We start from the raw sequence: 13,159 nt of genomic DNA, 5'->3' as shown, positions 1-13,159 counted from the left end.
TCTTGAGAGCCTTGCAAATCCGCAGATATCCGTGAACCGTTTTTGTGGATCATGGATCAGCTGCGGATACAAATTTTGGATAAAAAAACTAGATAAATTCATGGAGGATATGTCCATCAATGGCTATTACCCAGGAGGAAGCTGGGAATGGATGACAGGGGATGGATCACTTGATGATTACCTGTTCTGTTCATTCCCTCTGGGGCACCTGGCACTGGCCACTGTCAGAAGCCAGGATACTGGGCTAGATGGACCTTTGGTCTGACCCAGTATGGCCATTGTTCTTATGTTCTTATCCGTTCAGGGTTCTACCTATACAGGCTTATTATCCCCCAAGGGCAACCTAGGCAGCCCTAACTCCTTCATACGTTCCCAGCATGTGTCTGTGTCTCAGCCTGGTTCCCTCGAACAACACCCACTCTCTTGAAAGAGTGTTCCTTTCTAAACCTGCCCCAGGTACTCTGCTCTCCTGGGTTCTAGTCTTGGTTCTGCCACTGACAAGCCACTTCACCTCTCCATATCTATTTTCCCTCCCACTGTCTGTCCATCTTGTCTATTTAGATTTTAAATTCCTTGGGGCCCAGGCTGTCTGTACAAAGGGCCCTAATTTCGGTTGGGGCCTGTAGATGCTGCCATAATAATCATCGTAAATGACACCTTCCTGTTAGCTCCTTGTCTTGCTCTAGTCCTCCCTTTCCGTTTCCTCGACGTGTGAGTTGCACCAGAGTTGAGACTCTATAGATTTTCTAAGACTCTGAGACTCCTCTGATTGTTCCCCCCTGCAGTAATATCCCCATTTGATAGTTAGGAAAACTCAGGGGTGGGTCGTACTTTAGCCACCCACCTTGTGCAAGGAGGAGCATATATCTGCAGCACTCCTGCAGCAGCCAAGCAGAGGAAGTGAACCTCCGTGCCCTTGGTTAGCTTTGCTGGGCGTTCTGCCATGCCAGCTGAGGCTCTGACCCTGGACACCTTCACGAGGAGGTGGACTGAGCTCACAGACGCTTTTTGCACAGAGTGCTGAAGAGCCAGAAGAGTTTAACGTAGCCCTTCTGAGGGAATGGTGAAACTAAATCCCTTAAGCCCTCTCGACAATCTCTCACTTGGTGCCAAAATAATAGTAGGGCTTGGGAAAACCTGGCCCTGGGTGCTGAGCACTTGAAGATCTGGCTCTTGGAGTGGATGAGGCTTCATGTGCTGTTATCAGCCCCGTGTGTGTTTTAAATCTTTATTAGTGAATGAGAAGAAATGAATCTCTCGCCGACACACTTTTTGATTTCAGGAAACAGCCCTTCCTATATGGCAGAACAATGACTCAGAGCAGCATGGCCTGCCTTGAAGGCTTGTCATGTGAATAAGGAATATAGGGGGTTTTAATGTTACAGGGAAGGAGCGCGGGCACTAAAGCCACATGCTAGACCTGTGAAGATGTGAGCGATCTCAGGGAAAGTCTCCAGTGCAGTTGAAGTCCGGGGCCAGAGATGAACACTTTACTACCGTCCTTTTTGAACGTGGAGCTGCTGCTCTTTGCAGGTGAGTGCTAGAAGGGAGGGGCTCTCAAACAATTATCTATGGGGCCAGCAGGACAGAGGAACCAATGCCACTGGGAAGAGAGTGGGATTGTTGGGAGGCTGGGAGCAGCTTTGCAAGGGGCTCTGCCTTTGTGGGAGGCTTATGAAGTGGTTTGCGGAAAGGACGAAGCTGGATGCCATAGGGCGCTGGCGGTAGCATGCAGGATTTCATACAGTGTTGTAGCTAGTATACAGAATGTGCCACTTTGCTGGTCCATGGTTGGGTCTGTAAAACACAGTGTACAGAGACCACTGGCAATGTCCAGTGCAATATTTCACCTACCTGATACCCCAATGCTGGGACGCATGGCAGTGATTTTTTTTTCACTTCAGTCAACGACTGTTTCCTCTAGGTTGTTGGGTCAAATTTAACTCAGGCCAGTAGTGGACAAAAGTTTTTGTCATCTGATAGTTTTGTCTGATTTTGGTGAAACATATTTGGATCTCAGTCTAGTTCCTAGTGGAAAAATGTCCATATCTCACATTACCATAACTACTGCTCTTGTTGATAGCCTCAGCAGAGGTCCTCTGTTGGAATGGGAACTGCAATGTTCTCCCATTCGTAGGTGGTCCCATAAGATCATTCACTGGCAAGGGAAGCTTGTTCCGTTGCTGTCTTTGCTGTGAATAACTAAGAGACATTCTCAGTTTCTAGCCTCCGCTACATTTGCTAAATCCACCTAAACACAAGTCAGAATCTCTGAATGGTGTGGAACACAGCTCCTTCATCTGGCTGTCCCACTAGGCAAGGAGCCCTTTGTATCTCCTTTCACGGGCTCTATATAGTTTTCCAAGAAAATGTTCCATGGTTTAACTAGACTGGTTATCACCAGTCCCTCTGCAGAACAGAACACTCTACAAGTGGAACAAAGCTGGGGCAAAGCAGTGACTGCAGGAAGGCTTGTAAGCTCAGCATAGCAAGGCCTAGATGTCTGTCTCATTTTCAAGAGGGACTTAGGCACCTAGGAGCTTATGTCTCATTGGACTTTATATGTCCACCCACTTGTATTCATTCTATATACATATGTGTGTGTGCATATTATGTATTTCTAATCTATTTTAGCTCCTCCAGTCGTGCTGTTTGGGATTTGTTTATTTAGGGAAGATATACTTTGGGTCGGAACATGCTGATAGTAAACCTCCCATGCAGAAATGTGTCTCAAGCATTGCCAATGCCATTGTAAAGATACATGCTGCACACAACTGATTCTGCTGCCGTATTACATTTCATTCTGAAGTATCTGGGTTATTTTTGCAGTGGCATCTGCAAAGTTATTCACTGAACACCAGGAGGGCAGCCTTGCTGGAGGAACATGGATCACCCTGACATTGGATGGTAAGTTTTAGGAGGCTGCTAGTAATTGGTGGAAATCATTGGATAAAATGGGGCACTTGGAAGAATTACCAGGGGTCAGCTGTGTTTTGAAACACAAGACTATAACAGGGTTCAAAAAAGAATTAGATAAGTTCATCAAGGATAAGTCCATCAATGGCTATTAGCCAAGATGAGCAGGAATGGTGTCCCTAGCCTCTGTTTGCCAGAAGCTGGGAATGGGCAACAGGGAATGGATCACTTGATGATCACCTGTTCTGTTCATTCCCTCTGGGGCACCTGGCACTGGCCACTGTCAGAAGACAGGATACTGGGCTAGATGGATCTTTGGTCTGACCCAGTATGGCCGTTCATATGTTCTTAATTTGTCATTCTGGTATTGGCAACCATAAATGTAAAACAAAACAAAACAAAAAAAACCCCACACAACAACACAGCACTCAGGCGCCCCAAAATCATTAGATTTAAAAAAAAAAATCAGTGTTGGGTTCTTTTTATTTGCCTTCTGGATTTTGAGCATTTAGGCTGCACTCCAGTAACACTGACATGCTTTTCTCTGAAATCATAAGAGCTAGAAATATACTCCTTTTTTAAATGAAAGCTGAGATTTTCATATAGTCACATGACTCCACTAGCCGAGGCATTAAGAAAACCATCAATTATATTGTGAGACTTGTGATAAAATCACAAGACTCGCCAGCATTGTCAGTCACATAGGCCATAATTGTCAAACTTGGTTGCCCCAAACTATCCATATAAATAATGCTACCTAGCTCTTATATAGCACCTTTCATCAGTAGATCTGAGCGCACTTTACAAAGGAGGTCAGGATCATTATCCCCATTTTTACAGATGGGGAAACTGAGGCACAGAGCAGGCAGAGTGACTTGCCCAAGGTCACCCAGCAGGCCAGTGGCAGAGCCAGGAATAGAACCAGGTGTCCTGAGTCTCAGTCCAGTGCTCTGTTCTTGAGGCCATAAATAAATGACCTGATTTTCAGAGGTGCTGAGCACTGACTTCAGAAGGAGTTGCAATTCCTCAGCATCTCTGAAAGACCAGTCCATTTGTGCGTGCCTAAATATGGATTTTGTTGCCTGCCATTGGTGCCCAAGTTTGAACATTTTGGCTTAGTCATGTATAACCGTGCAAAATATGTGGAAAGGGGGTGTAAAATGCGAAGGTGCCAGGTAGTGGAGAATCAGGCCCAGTGCAAGCAGAATGCTCTATAACAGAATGTGTATGGGAGAGGTTGCCTGGTAAGTATTTAAAAGCAGTTCACCCAAAAGAAGATACATAGCTGAGTAGGAAGATGAACCATGTTTTAATATGAAAGACAATGCCCCACACTTGGTTTTAAAATCCTTGATTAGGGGCTGGCCCTGCTGTTGATAGACACAATCTGAACTGCACTCCGTAAATGTTTTAATATGTTATTGTCACGACTACTAAAGGATCCTGCACTTACAAAATGTTTGTCATTAATGGATTGCTTAGGTCTGACATCTCCCCAGTTACAGTTCATGTACTCCACCAGTGGGTCTTTGCTAGAAGTGTCCCTAGTGAATCCCATTCTGCCTCCGGTACGGTGCGATGTCCATCCTGTATATTTCGATGTATCCATCATCAGATGCAAAACGAGGTACGGCACTCTATTAAAGGGGTTCAGAAAGGACTTCCTAGGCAGAAGATGCTGTAGGAAAACATGTGAGGACGTTTTCTTGTTGTTTTCTGAATGCGTGCTAGCTTCAATGACTGTTTGAACCAGTAGCATAAAAGACCTACCAGGATCCAATGACTGGAAAGGTAGAAAAATTCAAATTGGAAATAAGGCACAGATTTTCAATAGTGAGGGTAATTGACCAGAGATACAACTCACCAAAGGGCGTGGTAAATTCATCATCTGGGATCTCTATATCAAGACCAGATGCCTTTCTAAGGGAGAAGACTTTGCTCACCCGGAAGTTACTGGACTCAATAGCATTCATATGTAGTGGGAAGAATAAATCTTCCATTCTAGGAATCATGGCGGGTGGGAGAGGAATTCTCAGGCCTGTGATCTGCAGAAGATCAGACTAGATGACTCTAGAGGTTCCCTTCTGGTCCTAAAAGCTCTTAATGCAAGTGAAAGACTCACTCTCTCCACACCTGGGCACGGCAGGATAAAGCAAAGCTCAGAGTCCTTTGAAAACTGGGGAGTATGCTCTCTAAAGCTAGCAAGAGCAGTACTTCTTAAAGGGGCGCTCATGGATTTTGAGCCACACATGTAGGGTTTGTGTTGAAATCCAACTCAGGTGACTAGACTGATAGCTGAACCCCCCTCTTGCCCCCAGAGGAGGTCCTTGTAGGTTAAATTTGGGGCACACTGGCTGGCGATGGAAAACTTCCACAGCTGCTGCCCATGCTATACCTGCTATAATGTCCTTTGCCAGGCTGTTATACTGGTTGGTGAGTCCTCTTCTGGGGAGCGGTGTCCCTTGTCTGGAGGTCATGGCACAACGTCCCCCTCTGATTCTGTTATTGGCCCTGCCTCCACAGCCCCATTCTGCACTTGTTCATTTGTGTCAACCTCAGTGTTTTTTGTCTCCTCCTCTCTTCTAAAGAGGAGATAAATTAGATTAAAGAGATTACAGAGATTAAAGTCAATGGAGCTACACGGGTTTACACCCACAGAGGATCTGGCCCATGTTTTACTTTTAAACACATGAGCTTTTGTTTCCTTTGAAGGTCCTCGCAGCAAGAGGGGCTGTACCAGCTGGAGGTGATTGCCAATGGGCAGGTGATAAGCAACCTGGGTGGGATGCCTTGTGACAACTGCACTTTCAAGGTAAACTCCAGGGAGGGATGGGATGAACTGGCTAAAGATAATCCAAAGGGGGTTGCAACTCAGGGTAACAGGCTGAGCAGAACAGAACTTCGATTGACTGTTGGGGTGGGGGGAAATTCTGAAAGTGCTATCTCCTAGGTTGGACAGAGGTGGATGCGCTATTGCTTGAGTCATTTAAAACTAGCCCTGACAAAGTGCTAGGGGATGAGGAATAATCTAGCGCTGGTTCCCAAGTAGGGTGACCCGATGTCCCAATTTTATAGGCACAGTCCTGATATTTAGGATTTTGTCTTTATATAGATGCCTATTACCCTCCCCCACTACTCGCATCCCAATTTCTCACACTTGCTATCTGGTCACCTTATTCCCAGAGGATAGATTAGATGACCCAGGAGGTCTTTGTCTGTGATTATGTGACAATATGGGTCCTAGTCACCCTCTTTTTGCTTTTTTAAGGCATGCAATGGCAAAATGCTATTATGAATATTATTACATTGGTGTCTAGATGCCTGATCATGCTAGGCCCTGTGCAAACACACAGTAGGAGAGTCTCTCTGTCCCAACAGTCTAAATAAAGAAATAGTGAGGGGAGAATAGAGGCACAGAGAGATGAAGGGACTTGCCCAAGGTCCCACAGCAGGTCATTGGTAGAGCCAGGAATAGTCTCCTGAGTTTTAGTCCAGATCCTTATCGACTGGACTATACTGCTTCCAATTGTGCCTGTTCAGAAGGGTGCACTGTAGCCCGATTCATAGATTATGTATTAATTATATTGATTACTTAAGAATTCCCAGTTATCACTTTGAGGGTTGACAGGGTCTTGTCCCTAGATCAGGCCCAGTGTTATTAAAATAACTGGATAGTTGGGAGCCCCGATGTGCACAGTTGTAACACTCATGCTACAGGAAGTTTTCTATAGTTACAAAAATGTATTAATACATTTAGCAAAGTCACAAACACTCCAGCTCAGTAAAGTAGGTAGAGATACTACAGAATGTATATCTGAACATCCATGTAGTCTCACCATCCCTAGAAGAACAACCTGAAATGTTAGCCATTTTCTCCCTCATCACCATCACCTTCCCCCTGACCACCAGTGGCTGTCATTCTGGCACCTCTCAAGGGCTACATCTCTCTTTCCGACTGCCCACAGGCTGGAATACAACTTTTATGATGTGAGGGTTTTCCCCCTCTTCCTTATTTGTATTTCCTCACCTTACTCATGTTGAGGTGTCCTTAGAATATTAATGTTCTCAATTTATCATATACGTCAGTTCATTGCTATGGTAATCTTGTGGTTAGACTTTTATGGATGTTCTATCCAGAAGCTGATGTTAGCTCATGTTCCTGTGGTGGGCTGATGTCATTATGGAGAAAATTCCCCTCTACACACTCTACTTCTAGTTCTTTAGGGGGAGGGATAGCTCAGTGGTTTGAGCATTGGCCTGCTAAACTCAGGGTTGTGAATTCAATCTTGAGGAGGCCACTTAGGGATCTGGGGCAAAAATCAGTACTGGGTCCTTCTAGTGAAGGCAGGGGGCTGGACTCAATGACCTTTCAAGGTCCCTTCCAGTTCTAGGAGACAGGTATATCTCCAATTGTTCCCCTCAAGCCTTGTACTAGCTCCTAAAGCAAATGTCTTAGAGGGTACAGGCCTGTAGGTTCCTTGCATTACTGCTAAATATAATAAATGGAGAATTGAAGGCAAGACGCTGAATATAATAAAGGGAAGCTAGCCCTACGGGCTATGGCTCGAAGCCCATGATAACCCAAGAGTTCTGTATACCAAAACCATGGGTTGATCGGGGAAGGGGTGGAGTCAGGCACTGCTCCCCATGGCACTCATCCAGATATTTCTGAACTTTGTCACTCTGAAATTCTATGGGAAATCTTGAGATCAGCTCTGCCTTAAAGGTTTCCAGTTCTTTGTGAGTTTTGGCCTTGTGGGGAGTGTTACCTGGGGTCCCCTAAAGCCAAAGCTCTCAGTAACTTTACTTTCTGCAAGGCAATATCAGGAAATAAATCAAGGGAGATGCAGCACCTCTGTCTGCTATAGGGCTGGCATAAATCACACAAAATCAAATGCTTTTACTTAAAGCCTTCACTTGATTAGTCTCCAGCACTTTCACAAGAATGGCGTTACTCAGAGTCTCTGCTTTATTTAGTCTTAAGCACATACAAACACAATAGGTTATACATCACTCCCAAAAAATAGTTACCCATGGTCTGGAGGGGTCTCGAGTGGTCAAACGACAAGGTTCAAGGGGCCAGCTACCTGCCTGTCACTGGGGATTCCAAGATATCTGAAAGGTCAAATACAATTTCCTCAGACCTGTCAACCCCTTTTATGTTAGTGACTGTTACAATTACATCAACAACATGTCAATCAAGGAAAAACCATTAAGCAAGCACTTTTTAAGCTGTTAGTTATACAGATATGTTTCTGCAGAGTCTGCAGTCTCATGGGCCCTGACCCACGCACACCAGAAGTCAAATGTGGATAGACATCGTGTTTTTCACAGACCCTTACCTCAGCGTATCAGAGAGGACATAGAATCAGATTCAGCCCTCATGATCACTGCCCCCCTTCTCTCCCAGCTTTGCCTTGGTGATGCTAAGGCTGGTACAAAGTCCTGACGGGCTACTTTGGGCAATACACAAAATAATCAATATTCCATCCCAATAGCTGGCTGTGGCTTGAGCACCTGGCTGGTTGCTAAAAATGCCCCCTCTCCAGCAGAACTTTTCTTGGTGTGTTTCCGCTTGTGGGTGAAGCCAGGACATGCAGAAGAAGATGCATTATGCTGTGTTTTGTCTTTCTGCATATCCAGTGCAGCAATGGAGGCACTGGTAAGAGCAGAAGAAGGCTCAGACGCCTGGGTTCTCTACCTGCTCATTACTGTGGTAGCTTGCAACACTCATTTACCTTCTCAGTTCCCCATTTGTAAAATAAAGATGGTTCCACTTGGGTCCTTTTTTAAAACCCTCAATTCTGCTCCCACTAACATCAATGAAAAATGCACCAGTGGCTCATATGGGTTCAGGATCAGGATTTATAAGAGCAGTGTATTATTTATTATTATTATTCTAGGGTAATGGAGATCACTTAACCCTTGCAGAGCAGGATCCTCAGCCCATAGCTGTTTGCTAGAGAAGAAGCCCCTTTGTGCCTGTCAGTCCTGTCTAGCTCTTTTCCAAGAGTGAGCGGGCGAGCCTGACGTTTTCAACAAATTGCACATTAAACTATACAAGTCGTTGGGCAGTTCAGCTAGCTTAGAGAGTTGATGAAAAATCACCAGGGGATGCTGTTAATGAGACACATTCCAAGCTAAATAAAACACAATGCGTCTCTTTGTTTTGGGACTGGAAACCTGTGAGCCATGAGTATTAAAAAATTAATTTGGCCTCTCCAGTAGACTGCAAAACCCGCTGCAGGCAGTGACAAGTCTGAACTGCTCACAGAAGGTTTTCCTATCAGCTGGTGGCTGTTGCCTCACTGCTCTAATCTGCTCCTTGCTCCAGCCAGTCGGGCTGGCTGTTGGCCGGTGCTGATCTCTCTTCTTTGCGATGACCGGCGTGAAGGGAGCTTGATGCTAATGCTCATGAATTTTTTAGATTGCTATGTCTCCAGCCCGGGAGGGCGGCAGAGGCCAGAATCTATCAGAGAGTGTGATGCTATGTTGTGTCACATGACAGCTCAGAGGGAATCAATGTTGTGAAGTCCTGGAAAGTCTGACCCCGGCTGTGCCAGGTCTTAGGTTGCTCAAGCACTTGGCTCCAGAATATAGGCGCATGTCGTGAAGGGAGAGGGAGAGATGGCTAGGATCTGTGTGAGAGAGGGATAGTGGGCATGGGGCTGGAGAATGAGAGTGTAGGAGGCCCCTACTTACCTTTTAATAGGGATAAATCCTGGTCCCATTGAAATCAATTGGAGTTTGCTATTGACATAAATGGAATCAGGGTTTACTTTAGCCCAGTGGTTCTCAAAGCCGGTCTGCCACTTGTTCAGGGAAAGCCCCTGGTGGGCCGGGCCGGGCCGGTTTGTTTACGTGCCACATCCGCAGGTTCAGCTGATTGCAGCTCCCACTGGCTGCGGTTTGCTGCTCCAGGCCAATGGGGGCTGATGGAAGCGGCGCGGGACGAGGGATGTGCTGGCCGCCCTTCCCGCAGCCCCCATTGGCCTGGAGTGGTGAACCGCGGCCACTGGAATCCGCAATCGGCCGAACCTGCGGATGCAGCAGGTAAAGAAAACGGCCCGGCCCGCCAGGGGCTTTCCCTGAACAAGCGGCGGCCTGGCTTTGAGAACCACTGATTTAGCCCATTAGTAATATTTGGGGCTAGATTCACAAAGGTATTTAGGTGCCTAAAGATGCAGATAGGAACGTGGTATGATTTGGAAAAGTGCCTACCTCCCGCTGACAGTCAGTGTAAATCCCACTAGGCCCCTAAATTCCTTTGTGAAGCTGGCCCTTAGCTCTTACATGGTGCTTTTCATCTGGAGAGTTCAAAGTGCTTCACAAAGGGAGATCGGAATCATCCTTCCCATTTTACAGATGGGGAAAGTGAGGCACAGATGCAAAGTGATTTGGCCACAGTCATGCAGCAGGCCATGTGCGGAATCCAAATCTCCAGCCTCCCAGTCCAGTGCCTATCCACTGCCTCCCAGGAACACAAAACTGGGCTTCTTTACCGTGCTCTGACCACTACAGCTGAAACCGCAGTTCACACGTTGTCCAGTTTTGGGATGACATGATCTCATGAAAATCCCAAATGCTGCATGTTTCTAGGAATGCAGGAGTTGTCGGATCAGATCAGGCAATTGGTCCCTCTAATCCAGTATCCTGGCTCTTAACACTGGACAGTCCCTGAAGCCTCAGAAGGAGCCAAAAAAAACCCCTTGATACACTTAATCCTGCAGAAGGCTGGACTAGAGGACCTCTTGAAGTTCCTTCCAGCCGTTTCTTTGTATGGTTGGAGCAGGGTAAATACCTCCCACAATACTCCATGGATACTGGCTTGTGTAAAGCTCTGGGAGCCAGATCCTTGGCTGGAGGTCAGTTAAGCTATGACAGTTTATCCCAGTGGAGTAGCTGGCTCTGTATTCATTCTGCCTATGCTTGCTTTCCAAGAACAGTCTAGAGAAGGAGTGAACTGGCAGGAATGCTTGACGGGAGTGTTAACTGCATATGGGAAAACAGTCCCCAGAGCAACAGATAGGCATGCTATAAAGATCAGTAATATTCACAGGAAACAGCAGGGTTTCGAACTGAAACTCGCACACCAGGAACCTGAGTCTAAGAGTTACGTGCAGGTAAAACAAGTGATGCCATGTGAGCTGTAATTCCAATCAGAGCTAATGCTTAGATTGCAGATGTTGGCTTACAAACTGTCATCAGGCCCGGAATCATTTGTAGAAACGATTCAGCCAGCAATTTTGAAGGAACAAAGGAATTCGGGACAATCGCAGGCTGCTAGCGGACAAATGAGGAGCAGAAAGAGAGAGAAATGTCGTTGACTCGTTTTTTTGCTATGAATGATTGGTTCAGCTCTGTGCCACGGTACCCATGGTCAACTGGGCAATGCAGTGCACAGAGGAAATATGTCGGACGGTGCCCTAGTGGGGAGACACTGTAGTGACACCTTCCTGCATGCAATGACACTGCTCAAGAGGCAGACATAGGAGTTCAGGAGCACCAAGGGAAAGGATCAGGGCTGCCAGGAATGCTCTCCACGCCAGAGGGGCTGTGTCTGGGATCTCCACTCCGTGCACTCAAGGGTGCTGGAGGGTTTGCATGGGAGTGGGAAAGCAGGTTACCTTTCTTAGATAGGCACAGTAAATGCTTCTTGCTGAGCACACTCCTCTCAGGGACCCTGAATGCATTTGACCATATGGACACATCCTCCCTCACTCCCCAACTGCTCTGCCCATATAGGTGCTTCCTCATCTCAGATTAGTTCCCAGAGTTATAATCTGGCCCTTAGTTTCCAATTTCTGCAATGATCAGGTTATGTTCTGGAGCATGAGATCATCGTGCCCTTCTCTCCTGCAGATCGAATTAGATCCTTGGTGACCCCTGTGCAAACCTGTAACTGATTAGCAACTTAATAACAGTTTTGTTGGTGAGGCAGAAGACGGAGAAGAACGCAGTTCTCTCTTCTCGTCGCTGCGCTGGTTCTGTAGAGCTAGCAGGAGTAACCAGCAGTAGAAACCTATTGTCATCACTAAAATCAGCAGATCTGACTCTGAGAACACATGGGGAGTAAATTTGCTGATAAGAAAGGGGCAGTTTTACATAGTCACTCATCAGAGTAAAAATGCACTTTAAAGACAAGCCCCAAAATAAGTGTGTCTGAAATGCTGGTTGCCAGTTGTGTTGCGAATGATGCATAATCGGATCTTGTAGGGCTGCTGTGGAAGCTTGTTTATTTAACAACAAAATTCTTCTTGCAGTTTTCCGTTGCACAGACACCTGTGGTTTACCAAATTAATCCACCATCTGGAGTCCCAGGTAAGGGATCTTCCTTTAAAATGGAGACTGCTTTGATGTTACATATTTTCATCTTCCTTGTGCAAGGGCTGCCATTTTAGCTGATACACTGGGGATTAAATTAGGCACCTATAGAGCTGAAAGCATGAGCTACTACAGCTTGAGCTATGAAGTCAAGGCTCTATAGTTAGTAAGACTCATATCCTGTGGATCAGGCACAGTGGGGATGCGTAGCATGTAGGGTTGCCAGATGTCTGGTTTTCAACCGTAACGCCCGGTCGAAAAGGGACCCTGGTGGCTCCGCTTGACACTGCCAACTGGGCCATTAAAAGTCCGGTCGGTGGCGCAGTGGAGATCTGGGGCTAAGGCAGACTCCCTACCAGCCCTGGCTCCGTGCGACTCCAGGAAGCAGCCACCAGATCCCTACGGCCCCATGGCGCTGGAGAGACCAGGGAGGCTCTGCGCACTGCCCCGACCCCCAGGGCCGGCTCTGCAGCTCCCATTGGCTGGGAACCATGACCAATGGGAGCTGCAGGGGCTGGTGCTTGCGAGTGCAAAGGCAGGGCACACCGTGCAGAGCCACCTGACCAACCACGTGCCTAGAGGCCACAGGGACCTGGCGGCTGCTTCCTCAGAGCCACGGTAAATGGCACTGGGGCCCCCCCATGCCCCAACCCCCTGGCCCAGACTGGAGCCCCCTCCTGCACTTCAAACCCCTTATTCCCTTTTCTCCAATCCCACCCCAGAGCCCACACCCCACCTGCACACCAAACCCCTTAGCCCTGGCCCCACCCCAGACCCTGCACCCCCAGCCAGAGCCCTCCCTCCCCAACCTCCTGCCCCAGCCCGGTGAAAGTGAATGAGGGTGAGGAAGAGCGAGTGATGGAGGGAAGGGGGAATGGAGCAAGCAGGGGCAGGGCCTTGGAGGAGGGGCAGGGCATGG

The 13,159-nt window shown here is 47.2% G+C and overlaps 1 protein-coding gene and 1 long non-coding RNA gene across 2 annotated transcripts in view; both read left to right on the top strand.

Moving 5' to 3' along the window:
• The first annotated feature begins 1,416 nt into the window (after positions 1 to 1,416).
• Positions 1,417 to 4,539, top strand: LOC120400104. Its single transcript, XR_005595536.1, has 3 exons — positions 1,417 to 1,533; positions 2,830 to 2,907; positions 4,399 to 4,539. It is a non-coding gene; the product is annotated as an uncharacterized LOC120400104 (long non-coding RNA).
• A 608-nt stretch (positions 4,540 to 5,147) lies between these two features.
• Positions 5,148 to 13,159, top strand: part of LOC120401191 (fibrocystin-like) — a 41,300-nt gene continuing 33,288 nt past the window's right edge. Inside the window, exons 1-2 of the mRNA XM_039530845.1 lie at positions 5,148 to 5,167; positions 5,629 to 5,792. Of these exons, the coding sequence (XP_039386779.1) occupies positions 5,148 to 5,167; positions 5,629 to 5,792 (184 nt within the window). The remainder of the gene's footprint in view (positions 5,168 to 5,628; positions 5,793 to 13,159) is intronic.

The sequence above is a fragment of the Mauremys reevesii genome, linkage group 3 (assembly GCF_016161935.1).
Source record: "Mauremys reevesii isolate NIE-2019 linkage group 3, ASM1616193v1, whole genome shotgun sequence".
Classification (NCBI taxonomy): domain Eukaryota; kingdom Metazoa; phylum Chordata; order Testudines; family Geoemydidae; genus Mauremys; species Mauremys reevesii.
This window is presented reverse-complemented; position numbering and strand designations above follow the sequence as displayed.